This window comes from Myxine glutinosa, chromosome 6 (genome assembly GCF_964187855.1).
Source record: "Myxine glutinosa chromosome 6, kmMyxGlut1.1, whole genome shotgun sequence".
Classification (NCBI taxonomy): domain Eukaryota; kingdom Metazoa; phylum Chordata; class Myxini; order Myxiniformes; family Myxinidae; genus Myxine; species Myxine glutinosa.
In genome coordinates, this window is record NC_136266.1 from 170,429,342 (window position 1) to 170,446,918 (window position 17,577).

Below are 17,577 nucleotides of genomic sequence, written 5' to 3' on the forward strand. Positions count from 1 at the left end.
GCCGATCGAGCCTAAACTCTGAGGCGTTCAGTCAACAATCGCGGAGTTAATACGCGCTGGGAATGAGGCAGCGAAGGGTAACGAAGCTCTTACCTTCACGGACCCCACTGGACGTCTTCGACCCTGCAATAATCAATTCAACCGACATGGAATTTTAATGCAAAAATACTGGCTTTATTGAAAGAAATGCCGTCTATAAAAGAATGCACGGTAAGCTAAAATTCCTAATCGAGGGACCCTCCAAACAGACTCGTATGCAACACAAGTGGAAAAATAACTGGAAAATAATGCGTGTGTTTTTGTACTTAGTTCTGAGCGGCTCCTGAACCCCGTCAGTCCGTGATTGGGTCCCGGAGGTCTGTGCGCTGGAAACGCACTCGCCCTGGCACGAAGCCCGTGCCCAGTAAGCAGGCCGTTCGTTCATTCCGGCCGCACTCGTCCTCGCTGTCTGCTTCACACAGCACCCAGAAGACGCACAGCCAGCACCAACTGGCCAAGGAAAGGACAATGCGGTCGCTCGAACCGATGAAAGCCAGGGACCACGAAGACAAAATGCGTGACTGCGTCCGCCTTTCACGAATACCAGGAAGTGAGAGGGTGTGGTGTGTGAATGCCACCGCCAAGAGAGAGCCCGAACTCCACCCGCACACGAGTACCCAACGCAATACAGCACTGTATATGTGACAGTTCGCTTGCAATGTCCCTGGTGCAAGAGGACAAAATATCGGGACTCAAGTCTTTTATTCTCAAGGATCTGACGTCATCTGACGATCCCCATGCATGCTCCTATGAGCGGGTCCCTCTCATCGCTCGACAATACCGGACCAATCACTGCTCTGCGGGGCGTGGCCTCACGGACCTGCCTGCTTGATGTTGCGATGTGGCAGGTGGTGGCACCAGCATTATTGTTCAATGTCCTGTTCCGGTTGGTTTTTATTTACTGTTTTAATGCACGATTGCTTGGCTTGGCTATGTGTGTGTGCTGCAGTGTCATAAGGAACACAGGAAAAGTTTACAGAGGCACTTACATACAGGGGATTTACCATTAATCCCTAACTTATTAATACTAGGGCATGCCCGTACTATATCTATATCTAAAATTATATCCCCCCCCTCTATTTACATGAAATGGTTTGGTCCAAAGCGAACGGCTTGCGAGTACGGTGACAATCCCCCCCCCCTCTATTTACATGAAATGGTTTGGTCCAAAGCGAACGGCTTGCGGAGTTTGGTAAAGAAATCGCCATAGCGTGCACAAACGCGCAGGAAAGCGAAAGAATCGCAAATTAGTTTTAATTAGTTTTAAAACATGGTTGAACGCCAACATAGTTTGCCAACGTGAAATAAATGAATACGCTCTCAAATGTGCCGTCTGAGGCAGAGTCTGTTCGCCACGTTCGGCACACGTGATAACTCGCTGCTCTCTGATTGGTTGAATCGTTTTTTGGACATAGCTCGGTAACTACTTGTCCGATTAATATGAAACCTTGAAAAGGCACATCCTCGGGTCCCCAGCAATATACCTGGCAAGTTTAAAGTATATCGGACCCGTGGTTGTCGAGAAACAGCGGTCACAGACAAACATACATACATACATACATACATACATACATACACACAGAGATTACTGGAATTATAGATAGATAACCCCACCCCTCGTCATGGGGACAAAGATACACTTAACGCGACATCCGGTCTAACGGATTCCCTACTTATGGTGCATGGGGTTCTTCTTCTTCATCGTGACATACGGAGCATGGTAATCTATACGCTTCTACCTGGACTAAGGTATTTCATTGCCTACCCCCCCATAAACGTAACAATATCATACAACAAACCAATTGCATGCTATTTATGAAATCTACCACTAGTGATACTTGTGGTTTCTGGAAGTGTTTCCTTAGAAAGGCATAGAGATATTAGATTACATCGAAAATTTAAGGATATTTTTAAGCTCACGCTATTGCACAATACAATCGTCCTCCAGAATTGGAAATTTCTCCCCAGAACATATGACAAGTTATGGAATGAAGCAGAAGATTCTCTAGAAAAGCTTATCAATGAAGAGCACTGCGATGAACCATTCGAGCATGGATACGATCGTCATGCCAACTTCCACATTGTGGCTACCTTTTACGTCCGTTATTTACAAATCATGCGCAATGTGGAGCAATGCTACAATCAGGTATGAGATTCGGTGAGGTTGTGTGACTACTTTTATTTTCAGTGAAAGTTCTGCTTTGCTGATATTGCACTCGTGAGATTGAGGGAGCTTCTTTAGTTTGACCATGAATTATAAACATGTGAATTCAATGGCACACCATCACAAATCCCCACAAAGCAAAGTTCAGAGATTGTAAAAAGTTCACCAGGAATGACCCAATATCAAGTTTTGACCTTTAAAAAAACAATCTTCTTTTGACCCCTGTGATCCTAAGTTCCCCTGCCCGGAGCATGAACCAGGGTTCGGTAAAAAAAAAATCCTTGCATATTTCAAGCATCCCTCGATGTTGTTTGCACATCAAAAGTCTCATTAAAAGATTTTGCATATCACAAAAATTTTGCAAATCCAAAGTCTCATTAAGATTTTTTTGATGTGCTCATAATTGCATGTTTTGTTATTTTGCCTTTTGATTTTGGCCCAGGACGAAATTGATACTGCTCTTGTGGCTTCTTGACATGTGTTGATAATTATTACCAAGTTTGGTGAGGTTCTACACAACCGTTTAGGAGGAGATAGTGTGACGAACAGACGGAGGGACGGACTGACTGAGACAGATGGACAGCTGATTACAATATCTCCCCAGTTTTTTTTTTCTTTAAATGTGGGGATAATAACACTGTCTTTCTTGTTCTGTCACGTCTATTAGCTGGTGCAGCCCCAGAAGCGGCAGCTGTTACGTTGTCTGCTAGATGGTGTGATGGGAAGGTTGCTGGAGCTAAAGCAAGAGATGTTACAGCTCCAGTGCACAGAATATTACTTCATGGATGATATTCTTGAAGATTTCAAGCTTACACCAGTAAGTATTTATTTCATACTTGATGGAGTATATTATACTTAGATCTGAATTTAAAGATTATAACATATTAAACATATTAAAAGTACATATTAAAGATTATAACATAGGAGTTTGTTTTTTTTGTATACAGGATCGAGGCTCTTGAAAGAGCTAACATTAATGACAAAAACAAACAAAAAACAAACGGACACATAAGACGAAATAAAGGGAGCGGAAGACAAGATGGGGAGAGAGAGAGGGGGAAGCACACAAGGACAACATTTGAGAGCAGGGACATCAGGAGATTTGTGGGAGGTAGAGGGCTTGGGGGGAGGAGGAGTGGGAAGGGGGTTGGGGGGTGGGAGAGGAAAAAAAACACATGGACACTGCTAGGACTTCCAGGAAAGAAGTCGGTATTTCAGAAAAGTGGATCTGGGGTGAATTAACAGGGGAAGAAAAGATCAAGGTTTTGGATGGAGGAAGATAAGAGATGGTGGTGAACAGCTGTTTTAAAGACCTGGAGGGATGAGTGAGATTGAAGAGAGTGAGGGAGTTTGTTCCAGAGGTGGGAGAAAAGAGGAATGAAAGAGTGAAGGTGAGCAGAGAGTCTTGATTTTGGCAGTTTCACCAGAAGAGGGTTGCAGGCATATCTTGTGCGACCTGTAGGAGTACTTGGGGGACAGAGCACAGACAGGGCTGGGGGGGGGGGGGGGGGGCGGGGGGGGGGCTCGACCAGAGAGGAGTCGGTCGAAGACGGAAATACCACAACCTGCCTGCGGTGAGTGAGTGAAAGGCCCTCACATTCGGCTTCATCGCGGGAGATTCCAATGATTCTGAAAGCTTTGGTTTCAACAGCGTGAAGCTGAGCCAGGTGTGCGGCAGGAGCACCAGCCCAGAGGGGGGAGCAATATTCCATTGAGCTGCGGATGAAAGTTTTATATGTGGTGAGGAGGTCAGGTGTGCCAAGGAAGGACTTTGCACGACGGAGAATGCCGAGTCGACGACTGGCTTTGGAGGTTAGCTTGGAAATGTGTTTTTCCCAGGAAAGATCATGGCAGATTGTGAGACCCAAGAGATTTAGTGACAGAACTTCTTGGAGAGGATTGTTGAGAAAGTAGATGGGAGGGTTGTCCAGACGGTCTTTTCGAAGAGACATAGTGAGAGTGTGAAACTTGTCAGGACTGAAAGACATAAGAGTCATAACGAGTGTTCTATTGTTCATAAAGAGTTGTTATAAAGAGTGTTGGGAAACATGCATGTTGAATATGCTCAGGAACATTTTTGGTCAATAAAAATTGGGTTTTGAACTTTGTTTCCTTCAAAATGTACATTATGAATGTTGTTGTTGTTCAAAATTGAACACTGGGCCTCTCCCTTTTATCCCAAGTGGGATTTTCTGTTTTCATTTGAATCCATTATAAAAATTATATTTGCTGGATGTTGTTGAAACTCCTTTCCTTCTGCCAGTTCAAGTTAGACTGTGGGTCTGTCTGGATAACCCAGAGGTTTATGCACTTGGCCCTTAACTGTATAGTCTGGTTTTGAATCTTTTATTACTTGCCGGAAAAGATTCCGGCAAGTATGTTGGTCTGTTCGTTTGTCTATCTGTCTGTCTGTCTGTTTTCCAGCAAGTATGTTGATCTGTTCGTTTGTTACTTGCCGGAAAAATTTTTCCGGCAAGTATGTTGATCTGTTCGTTTGTCTGTCTGTTTGTCTGTCTGTCTGTCTGTCTGTCTGTCTGTTTGCAGCACTGCGTCTACACCGTTGCACGGCGAATCGCCAAACTTTGCACACATATTGGTCTTGCCCTGGAATAGACTGTGCCCAATTGATGACGTCATCGGTGACGTGGTTCGGCCGCCATCTTGGAAAAACTGAAAAACCTTGCACCTCTATATCTCCGAAAGTACTGAACAGAAAAAATTGAGACATGGCTCATTGTAAAGAACTCTCCATGGGGAATAAAATATGTAAATGATGACGTCATCAGTCACGTGGTTCGGTCGCCATCTTGGAAAAACGGCAAAACGTTGCGCCACTATATCTCCAAAAGTGCTGAACAGAAAAAATTGAGACATGGCTCATTGTAAAGAACTCTCCATGGGGAATAAAATATGTTAATGATGACGTCATATGTCACGTGGTCGGCCGCCATCTTGGAAAAACGGCAAAACTTTGCACCACTATATCTCCAAAAGTGCTGAACAGAAAAAATTGAGACATGGCTCATTGTAAAGAACTCTCCATGGGGAATAAAATATGTTAATGATGACGTCATCAGTCGCGTGGTCGGCCGCCATCTTGGAAAAACCGAAAAAGCTAGCACCTCCATATCTCCGAAAGTGCTGAATAGAAAAAATTGAGACATGGCTCATTGTCAAGAACTCTCCATGTGGAATAAAATATGTTAATGATGACGTCATCGGTCACGTGGTGCGGCCGCCATCTTGGAAAAACGGGAAAAAAATACACCTCCATATCTCCGAAAGTGCTGAATAGAAAAAATTGAGACATGGCTCATTGGAAAGAACTCTCCAGGGGGAATAAAATAAGTTAATGATGACGTCATCGGTCACGTGGTTCGGCCGCCATCTTGGAAAATCCGAAAAACGTTGCACCTCTATCTCCAAAAGTGCTGAACAGAAAAAATTGAGACATGGCTCATTGGAAAGAACTCTCCAGGGGGAATAAAATATGTTAATGATGTCGTCATCGGTCACGTGGTTCGGCCGCCATCTTGGAAAATCCGAAAAACGTTGCACCTCTATCTCCAAAAGTGCTGAACAGAAAAAATTGAGACATGGCTCATTGTAAAGAACTCTCCGTGGGGAATAAAATATGTTAATGATGATGTCATCGGTCAGGTGGTTCAGCCGCCATATTTGTCCTAAATGGCCGATAAAAAAGTAAATTCCGGCAAGTCCTCGGTCTCTGACCGATTTTTCATTACTTGCCGGAAAAATTTTTCCGGCAAGTATGTTGATCTGTTCGTTTGTCTGTCTGTTTGTCTGTCTGTCTGTCTGTCTGTCTGTCTGTCTGTTTGCAGCACTGCGTCTACACCGTTGCACGGCGAATCGCCAAACTTTGCACACATATTGGTCTTGCCCTGGAATAGACTGTGCCCAATTGATGACGTCATCGGTGACGTGGTTCGGCCGCCATCTTGGAAAAACTGAAAAACCTTGCACCTCTATATCTCCGAAAGTACTGAACAGAAAAAATTGAGACATGGCTCATTGTAAAGAACTCTCCATGGGGAATAAAATATGTAAATGATGACGTCATCAGTCACGTGGTTCGGTCGCCATCTTGGAAAAACGGCAAAACGTTGCGCCACTATATCTCCAAAAGTGCTGAACAGAAAAAATTGAGACATGGCTCATTGTAAAGAACTCTCCATGGGGAATAAAATATGTTAATGATGACGTCATATGTCACGTGGTCGGCCGCCATCTTGGAAAAACGGCAAAACTTTGCACCACTATATCTCCAAAAGTGCTGAACAGAAAAAATTGAGACATGGCTCATTGTAAAGAACTCTCCATGGGGAATAAAATATGTTAATGATGACGTCATCAGTCGCGTGGTCGGCCGCCATCTTGGAAAAACCGAAAAAGCTAGCACCTCCATATCTCCGAAAGTGCTGAATAGAAAAAATTGAGACATGGCTCATTGTCAAGAACTCTCCATGTGGAATAAAATATGTTAATGATGACGTCATCGGTCACGTGGTGCGGCCGCCATCTTGGAAAAACGGGAAAAAAATACACCTCCATATCTCCGAAAGTGCTGAATAGAAAAAATTGAGACATGGCTCATTGGAAAGAACTCTCCAGGGGGAATAAAATAAGTTAATGATGACGTCATCGGTCACGTGGTTCGGCCGCCATCTTGGAAAATCCGAAAAACGTTGCACCTCTATCTCCAAAAGTGCTGAACAGAAAAAATTGAGACATGGCTCATTGGAAAGAACTCTCCAGGGGGAATAAAATATGTTAATGATGTCGTCATCGGTCACGTGGTTCGGCCGCCATCTTGGAAAATCCGAAAAACGTTGCACCTCTATCTCCAAAAGTGCTGAACAGAAAAAATTGAGACATGGCTCATTGTAAAGAACTCTCCGTGGGGAATAAAATATGTTAATGATGATGTCATCGGTCAGGTGGTTCAGCCGCCATATTTGTCCTAAATGGCCGATAAAAAAGTAAATTCCGGCAAGTCCTCGGTCTCTGACCGATTTTTCATCTGTCTGTCTGTCTGTCTGTTTGTCTGTCTGTTTGCAGCACTGCGTCTACACCGTTGCACGGAGAATCGCCAAACTTTGCACACATATTGGTCTTGCCCTGGAATAGACTGTGCCCAATTGATGACGTCATCGGTGACGTGGTTCGGCCGCCATCTTGGAAAAACCGAAAAACTTTGCACTTCTATATCTCCAAAAGTGCTGAATAGAAAAAGTTGAGACATGGCTCTTTGTAAAGAACTCTCCATGGGGAATAATATATGTAAATGATGACGTCATCAGTCACGTGGTTCGGTCGCCATCTTGGAAAAACGGCAAAACGTTGCGCCACTATATCTCCGAAAGTGCTGAACAGAAAAAATTGAGACATGGCTCATTGTAAAGAACTCTCCATGGGGAATAAAATATGTTAATGATGACGTCATATGTCACGTGGTCGGCCGCCATCTTGGAAAAACGGCAAAACTTTGCACTACTATATCTCCAAAAGTGCTGAACAGAAAAAATTGAGACATGGCTCATTGTAAAGAACTCCATGGGGAATAAAATAAGTTTATGATGACGTCATATGTCACGTGGTCGGCCGCCATCTTGGAAAAACGGCAAAACTTTGCACCACTATATCTCCAAAAGTGCTGAACAGAAAAAATTGAGACATGGCTCATTGTAAAGAACTCTCCATGGGGAATAAAATATGTTAATGATGACGTCATATGTCACGTGGTTCGGCCGCCATATTTGTCCTAAATGGCCGATAAAAAAGTACATTCCGGCAAGTCCTCGGTCTCTGACCGATTTTTCATCTGTCTGTCTGTCTGTCTGTTTGTTACTTGCCGGAAAAAAATTTCCGGCAAGTATGTTGATCTGTTCGTTTGTTACTTGCCGGAAAATTTTTTCCGGCAAGTATGTTGATCTGTTCGTTTGTCTGTTTGTTACTTGCCGGAAAAATTTTCCGGCAAGTATGTTGATCTGTTCGTTACTTGCCGGAAAAGATTCCGGCAAGTATGTTGATCTGTTCGTTTGTTTGTTACTTGCCGGAAAAAATTTTCCGGCAAGTATGTTGATCTGTTCGTTTGTTTGTCTGTTTGTCTGTTTGTCTGTTTGTCTGTTTGTCTGTTTGCAGCACTACGTCTACACCGTTGCACGTAGAATCACCAAACTTTGCACACGTATTTGTCTTGCCCTCTAATATACTGTGCCCAAATGATGACGTCATCGGTCACATGGTTCGGCCGCCATCTTGGAAAAACCGAAAAATTTTGCACCTCCATATCTCCAAAAGTCCTGAACAGAAAAAATTGAGACATGGCTCATTGTAAAGAACTCTCCATGGGGAATAAAATATGTTAATGATGACGTCATCAGTCACGTGGTCGGCCGCCATCTTGGAAAAACGGCAAAACTTTGCACCACGATATCTCCAAAAGTGCTGAACAGAAAAAATTGAGACATGGCTCATTGTAAAGAACGCTCCATGGGGAATAAAATATGTTAATGATGACGTCATATGTCACGTGGTCGGCCGCCATCTTGGAAAAACGGCAAAACTTTGCACCACTATATCTCCAAAAGTGCTGAACAGAAAAAATTGAGACATTGCTCATTGTAAAGAACTCTCCATGGGGAATAAAATATGTTAATGATGACGTCATATGTCACGTGGTTCGGCCGCCATCTTGGAAAAACCGAAAAATTTTGCACCTCCATTTCTCTGAAAGTGCTGAATAGAAACAATTGAGACATGGCTCATTGTGAAGAACTCTCCATGGGCAATAAAATATGTTAATGATGATGCCATCGGTCACGTGGTTCGGCCGCCATCTTGGAAAAACGGGAAAACTTTGCACCACTATATCTCCAAAAGTGCAGAATGGAAAAAATTGAGACATGGCTCATTGTAAAGAACTCTCCATGGGGAATAAAATATGTTAATGATGACGTCATCAGTCACGTGGTTCGGTCGCCATCTTGGAAAAACCGAAAAACTTTGCACCACTATATCTCCAAAAGTGCTGAATAGAAAAAATTGAGACATGGCTCATTGTAAAGAACTCTCCATGGGGAATAAAATATGTTAATGATGATGCCATTGGTCACGTGGTTCGGCCGCCATCTTGGAAAAACGGCAAAACTTTGCACCACTATATCTCCAAAAGTGCAGAATGGAAAAAATTGAGAGATGGCTCATTGTAAAGAACTCTCCATGGGGAATAAAATATGTTAATGATGACGTCATGTATCACGTAGTTCGGCCGCCATATTTGTTCGAAATGGCCGATAAAAAAGTACATTCCGGCAAGTCCTCGGTCTCTGACCGATTTTTCATCTGTTTGTCTGTCTGTTTGTCTGTTTGCAGCACTGCGTCTACACCGTTGCACGGAGAATCGCCAAACTTTGCACACATAATGGTCTTGCCCTCTAATATACTGTGCCTCAATGATGACGTCATCGGTGACGTGGTTCGGCCGCCATCTTGGAAAAACCGAATAAATTTGCACCTCTATATCTCCGAAAGTACTGAACAGAAAAAATTGATACATGGCTCATTGTAAAGAACTCTCCATGGGGAATAAAATATGTTAATGATGACGTCATATGTCACGTGGTCGGCCACCATCTTGGAAAAACGGCAAAAATTTGCACCACTATATCTCCAAAAGTGCTGAACAGAAAAAATTGAGACATGGCTCATTGTAAAGAACTCTCCATGGGGAATAAAATATGTTAATGATGACGTCATCAGTCACGTGGTCGGCCGCCATCTTGGAAAAACCGAAAAACTTAGCACCTCCATATCTCCGAAAGTGCTGAATAGAAAAAATTGAGACATGGCTCATTGTAAAGAACTCTCCATGGGGAACAAAATATGTTAATGATGATGTCATCGGTCACGTGGTTCGGCCGCCATCTTGGAAAAGCCGAAAAACTCTGCACCTCCACATCTCCAAAAGTCCTGAATAGAAAAAATTGAGGTATGGCTCATTGTAAAGAACTCTCCATGGGGAATAAAATATGTTAATGATGACGTCATCGGTCACGTGGTTCGGCCGCCCTATTTGTCCTAAATGGCCGATAAAAAAGTACATTCCGGCAAGTCCTCGGTCTCTGACCGATTTTTCATCTGTTTGTCTGTCTGTCTGTTTGTCTGTTTGTCTGTCTGTTTGCAGCACTGCGTCTACACCGTTGCACGGAGAATCGCCAAACTTTGCACACATATTGGTCTTGCCCTGGAATAGACTGTGCCCAATTGATGACGTCATCGGTGACGTGGTTCGGCCGCCATCTTGGAAAAACCGAAAAACTTTGCACCTCTATATCTCCGAAAGTACTGAACAGAAAAAATGGAGACATGGCTCATTGTAAAGAACTCTCCATGGGGAATAAAATATGTTAATGATGACGTCATATGTCACGTGGTCGGCCGCCATCTTGGAAAAACGGCAAAAATTTGCACCACTATACTGTATCTCCAAAAGTGCTGAACAGAAAAAATTGAGACATGGCTCATTGTAAAGAACTCTCCATGGGGAATAAAATATGTTAACGATGACGTCATATGTCACGTGGTCGGCCGCCATCTTGGAAAAACGGCAAATTTGCACCACTATATCTCCAAAAGTGCTGAACAGAAAAAATTGAGACATGGCTCATTGTAAAGAACTCTCCATGGGGAATAAAATATGTTAATGATGACGTCATCAGTCACGTGGTCGGCCGCCATCTTGGAAAAACGGCAAAACTTTGCACCACGATATCTCCAAAAGTGCTGAACAGAAAAAATTGAGACATGGCTCATTGTAAAGAACGCTCCATGGGGAATAAAATATGTTAATGATGACGTCATCAGTCACGTGGTCGGCCGCCATCTTGGAAAAACCGAAAAACCTAGCACCTCCATATCTCCGAAAGTGCTGAATAGAAAAAATTGAGACATGGCTCATTGTCAAGAACTCTCCATGTGGAATAAAATATGTTAATGATGACGTCATCGGTCACGTGGTGCGGCCGCCATCTTGGGAAAACGGGAAAAAAATCACCTCCATATCTCCGAAAGTGCTGAATAGAAAAAATTGAGACATGGCTCATTGGAAAGAACTCTCCATGGGGAATAAAATATGTTAATGATGACGTCATCGGTCACGTGGTTCGGCCGCCATCTTGGAAAATCCGAAAAACGTTGCACCTCTATCTCCAAAAGTGCTGAACAGAAAAAATTGAGACATGGCTCATTGGAAAGAACTCTCCAGGGGGAATAAAATATGTTAATGATGATGTCATCGGTCAGGTGGTTCAGCCGCCATATTTGTCCTAAATGGCCAATAAAAAAGTAAATTCCGGCAAGTCCTCGGTCTCTGACCGATTTTTCATTTGTTTGTCTGTCTGTCTGTCTGTCTGTCTGTCTGTCTGTCTGTTTGTCTGTTTGCAGCACTACGTCTACACCGTTGCACGTAGAATCGCCAAACTTGGCACACATATTGGTCTTGCCCTCTAATATACTGTGCCCAAATGATGACGTCATCGGTGACGTGGTTCGGCCGCCATCTTGGAAAAACCGAAAAACTTTACACCTCCATATCTCCGAAAGTGCTGAACAGAAAAAATTGAGACATGGCTCATTGTAAATAGCTCTCCATGGGGAATAAAATATGTTACTGATGAAGTCATCAGTCACGTGGTTCGGCCGCCATCTTGGAAAAACCGAAAAACTTTGCACCTCCATATCTCCGAAAGTGCTGAACAGAAAAAATTGAGACATGGCTCATTGTAAAGAACTCTCCATGGGGAATAAAATATGTTAATGATGACGTCATCAGTCACGTGGTCGGCCGCCATCTTGGAAAAACGGCAAAACTTTGCACCACGATATCCAAAAGTGCTGAACAGAAAAAATTGAGACATGGCTCATTGTAAAGAACTCTCCATGGCGAATAAAATATGTTAATGATGACGTCATATGTCACGTGGTCGGCCGCCATCTTGGAAAAACCGAAAAACTTTGCATCTCCATATCTCCGGAAGTGCTGAACAGAAAAAATTGAGACATGGCTCATTGGTAAGAACTCTCCATGGGGAATAAAATATGTTAATGATGACGTCATATGTCACGTGGTCGGCCGCCATCTTGGAAAAACCGAAAAACTTTGCACCTCCATATCTCCGAAAGTGCTGAATAGAAAAAATTGAGACATGGCTCATTGTAAAGAACTCTCCATGGGGAATAAAATATGTTAATGATGATATCATCGGTCACGTGGTTCGGCCGCCATCTTGGAAAAACCGAAAAACTCTGCACCTCCACATCTCCAAAAGTCCTGAATAGAAAAAATTGAGGTATGGCTCATTGTAAAGAACTCTCCATGGGGAATAAAATATGTTAATGATGACGTCATCGGTCACGTGGTTCGGCCGCCCTATTTGTCCTAAATGGCCGATAAAAAAGTACATTCCGGCAAGTCCTCGGTCTCTGACCGATTTTTCATCTGTCTGTTTGTCTGTTTGCAGCACTGCGTCTACACCGTTGCACGGAGAATCGCCAAACTTTGCACACATAATGGTCTTGGCCTCTAATATACTGTGCCCCTATGATGACGTCATCGGTGACCTGGTTCGGCCGCCATCTTGGAAAAACCGAATAAATTTGCACCTCTATATCTCCGAAAGTACTGAACAGAAAAAATTGAGACATGGCTCATTGTAAAGAACTCTCCATGGGGAATAAAATATGTAAATGATGACGTCATCAGTCACGTGGTTAGGTCGCCATCTTGGAAAAACGGCAAATCGTTGCGCCACGATATCTCCAAAAGTGCTGAACAGAAAAAATTGAGACATGGCTCATTGGAAAGAACTCTCCATGGGGAATAAAATATGTTAATGATGACGTCATATGTCACGTGGTCGGCCGCCATCTTGGAAAAACGGCAAAACTTTGCACCACTATATCTCCAAAAGTGCTGAACAGAAATAATTGAGACATGGCTCATTGTAAAGAACTCTCCATGGGGAATAAAATATGTTAATGATGACGTCATCAGTCACGTGGTCGGCCGCCATCTTGGAAAAACGGCAAAACTTTGCACCACAAAATCTCCAAAAGTGCTGAACAGAAAAAATTGAGACATGGCTCATTGTAAAGAACTCTCCATGGGGAATAAAATATGTTAATGATGACGCCATCGGTCACGTGGTTCGCCGCCATCTTGGAAAAATGGGAAAACTTTGCACCACTATATCTCCAAAAGTGCAGAATGGAAAAAATTGAGACATGGCTCATTGTAAAGAACTCTCAATGGGGAATAAAATATGTTAATGATGACGTCATATGTCACGTGGTTCGGCCGCCATCTTGGAAAAACCGAAAAATTGTGCACCTCCATATCTCTGAAAGTGCTGAATAGAAAAAATTGAGACATGGCTCATTGTAAAGAACTCTCCATGGGGAATAAAATATGTTAATGATGACATCATAGGTCACGTGGTTCGGCTGCCATCTTGGAAAAACCGAAAAACGTAGCACCTCCATATCTCCAAAAGTGCTGAATAGAAAAAGTTGAGACATGGCTCTTTGTGAAGAACTCTCCATGGGGAATAATATATGTTAATGATGACGTCATCTATCACGTGGTTCGGACGCCATATTTGTCTTAAATGGCCGATAAAAGAGTACATTCCGGCAAGTCCTCGGTCTCTGACCGATTTTTCATCTGTTTGTTACTTGCCGGAAAAGATTCCGGCAAGTATGTTGATCTGTTCGTTTGTCTGTTTGTCTGTCTGTCTGTTTGTCTGTCTGTCTGTTTGCAGCACTGCGTCTACACCGTTGCACGGAGAATCGCCAAACTTCGCACACATATTCGTCTTGCCCTGGAATAGACTGTGCCCAATTGATGACGTCATCGGTGACGTGGTTCGGCCGCCATCTTGGAAAAACCGAAAACTTTGCACCTCAACATCTCCGAAAGTGCTGAATTGAAAAAATTGAGACATGGCTCATTGTAAAGAACTCTCCATGGGGAATAAAATATGTTAATGATGACGTCATATGTCATGTGGTCGGCCGCCATCTTGTCTGTCTGTCTGTCTGTTTGCAGCACTGCGTCTACACCGTTGCACGTAGAATCGCCAAACTTTGCACACATATTGGTCTTGCCCTGGAATAGACTGTGCCCAATTGATGACGTCATCGGTGACGTGGTTCGGCCGCCATCTTGGAAAAACCGAAAAACTTTGCACCTCTATATCTCCGAAAGTACTGAACAGAAAAAATTGAGACATGGCTCGTTGTAAAGAACTCTCCATGGGGAATAAAATACGTAAATGATGACGTCATCAGTCACGTGGTTCTGGCGCCATCTTGGAAAAACCGAAAAACGTTGCGCCACTATATCTCCAAAAGTGCTGAACAGAAAAAATTGAGACTTGGCTCATTGTAAAGAACTCTCCATGGGGAATAAAATATGTTAATGATGACGTCATATGTCACGTGGTCGGCCGCCATCTTGGAAAAATGGCAAAAATTTTCACCACTATATCTCCAAAAGTGCTGAACAGAAAAAATTGAGACATGGCTCATTGTAAAGAACTCTCCATGGGGAATAAAATATGTTAATGATGACGTCATCAGTCACGTGGTCGGCCGCCATCTTGGAAAAACCGAAAAACTCTGCACCTCCACATCTCCAAAAGTCTTGAACAGAAAAAATTGAGGTATGGCTCATTGTAAAGAACTCTCCATGGGGAATAAAATATGTTAATGATGACGTCATCGGTCACGTGGTTCGGCCGCCATATTTGTCCTAAATGGCCGATAAAAAAGTACATTCCGGCAAGTCCTCGGTCTCTGACCGATTTTTCATTACTTGCCGGAAAAATTTTCCGGCAAGTATGTTGATCTGTTCGTTTGTTTGTCTGTTTGTCTGTTTGTCTGTTTGTCTGTTTGCAGCACTGCGTCTACACCGTTGCACGTAGAATCGCCAAACTTTGCACACATATTGGTCTTGCCCTGGAATAGACTGTGCCCAATTGATGACGTCATCGGTGACGTGGTTCGGCCGCCATCTTGGAAAAACCGAAAAACTTTGCACCTCTATATCTCCGAAAGTACTGAACAGAAAAAATTGAGACATGGCTCATTGTAAAGAACTCTCCATGGGGAATAAAATATGTTAATGATGACGTCATCAGTCACGTGGTCGGCCACCATCTTGGAAAAACAGCAAAACTTTGCACCACTATATCTCCAAAAGTGCTGAACAGAAAAAATTGAGACATGGCTCATTGTAAAGAACTCTCCATGGGGAATAAAATATGTTAATGATGAGGTCATATGTCACGTGGTTCGACCGCCATCTTGGAAAAACCGGAAAACGTTACACCTCCATATCTCCGAAAGTCCTGAATAGAAAAACTTGGGACGTGGCTCAATGTAAAGAACTCTCCATGGGGAATAAAATATGTTAATGATGACGTCATCAGTCACGTGGTTCGGCCGCCATATTTGTCCTAAATGGCCAATAAAAAAGTACATTCTGGCAAGTCCTCGGTCTCTGACCGATTTTTCATTTGTCTGTTTGTTACTTGCCGGAAAAATTTTCCGGCAAGTATGTTGATCTGTTCGTTTGTTTGTCTGTTTGTTACTTGCCGGAAAAGATTCCGGCAAGTATGTTGGTCTGTTCGTTTGTCTATCTGTCTGTCTGTCTGTTTTCCAGCAAGTATGTTGATCTGTTCGTTTGTTACTTGCCGGAAAAATTTTTCCGGCAAGTATGTTGATCTGTTCGTTTGTCTGTCTGTTTGTCTGTCTGTCTGTCTGTCTGTCTGTCTGTCTGTCTGTTTGCAGCACTGCGTCTACACCGTTGCACGGCGAATCGCCAAACTTTGCACACATATTGGTCTTGCCCTGGAATAGACTGTGCCCAATTGATGACGTCATCGGTGACGTGGTTCGGCCGCCATCTTGGAAAAACTGAAAAACCTTGCACCTCTATATCTCCGAAAGTACTGAACAGAAAAAATTGAGACATGGCTCATTGTAAAGAACTCTCCATGGGGAATAAAATATGTAAATGATGACGTCATCAGTCACGTGGTTCGGTCGCCATCTTGGAAAAACGGCAAAACGTTGCGCCACTATATCTCCAAAAGTGCTGAACAGAAAAAATTGAGACATGGCTCATTGTAAAGAACTCTCCATGGGGAATAAAATATGTTAATGATGACGTCATATGTCACGTGGTCGGCCGCCATCTTGGAAAAACGGCAAAACTTTGCACCACTATATCTCCAAAAGTGCTGAACAGAAAAAATTGAGACATGGCTCATTGTAAAGAACTCTCCATGGGGAATAAAATATGTTAATGATGACGTCATCAGTCGCGTGGTCGGCCGCCATCTTGGAAAAACCGAAAAAGCTAGCACCTCCATATCTCCGAAAGTGCTGAATAGAAAAAATTGAGACATGGCTCATTGTCAAGAACTCTCCATGTGGAATAAAATATGTTAATGATGACGTCATCGGTCACGTGGTGCGGCCGCCATCTTGGAAAAACGGGAAAAAAATACACCTCCATATCTCCGAAAGTGCTGAATAGAAAAAATTGAGACATGGCTCATTGGAAAGAACTCTCCAGGGGGAATAAAATAAGTTAATGATGACGTCATCGGTCACGTGGTTCGGCCGCCATCTTGGAAAATCCGAAAAACGTTGCACCTCTATCTCCAAAAGTGCTGAACAGAAAAAATTGAGACATGGCTCATTGGAAAGAACTCTCCAGGGGGAATAAAATATGTTAATGATGTCGTCATCGGTCACGTGGTTCGGCCGCCATCTTGGAAAATCCGAAAAACGTTGCACCTCTATCTCCAAAAGTGCTGAACAGAAAAAATTGAGACATGGCTCATTGTAAAGAACTCTCCGTGGGGAATAAAATATGTTAATGATGATGTCATCGGTCAGGTGGTTCAGCCGCCATATTTGTCCTAAATGGCCGATAAAAAAGTAAATTCCGGCAAGTCCTCGGTCTCTGACCGATTTTTCATTACTTGCCGGAAAAATTTTTCCGGCAAGTATGTTGATCTGTTCGTTTGTCTGTCTGTTTGTCTGTCTGTCTGTCTGTCTGTCTGTCTGTCTGTCTGTCTGTCTGTCTGTTTGCAGCACTGCGTCTACACCGTTGCACGGCGAATCGCCAAACTTTGCACACATATTGGTCTTGCCCTGGAATAGACTGTGCCCAATTGATGACGTCATCGGTGACGTGGTTCGGCCGCCATCTTGGAAAAACTGAAAAACCTTGCACCTCTATATCTCCGAAAGTACTGAACAGAAAAAATTGAGACATGGCT

General features: G+C 43.2%; 1 protein-coding gene across 2 annotated transcripts in view; it reads left to right on the forward strand.

Annotated features, from left to right (window-relative positions):
• The window catches only part of LOC137414861 (dynein regulatory complex protein 11-like), a 294,354-nt gene that overhangs the window by 11,093 nt on the left and 265,684 nt on the right, over positions 1 to 17,577 (forward strand). For both annotated transcript variants that reach the window (XM_068100414.2, XM_078780880.1), the window contains exons 2-3: positions 2,008 to 2,185; positions 2,871 to 3,020. In XM_068100414.2, the coding sequence (XP_067956515.2) occupies positions 2,008 to 2,185; positions 2,871 to 3,020 (328 nt within the window). The remainder of the gene's footprint in view (positions 1 to 2,007; positions 2,186 to 2,870; positions 3,021 to 17,577) is intronic.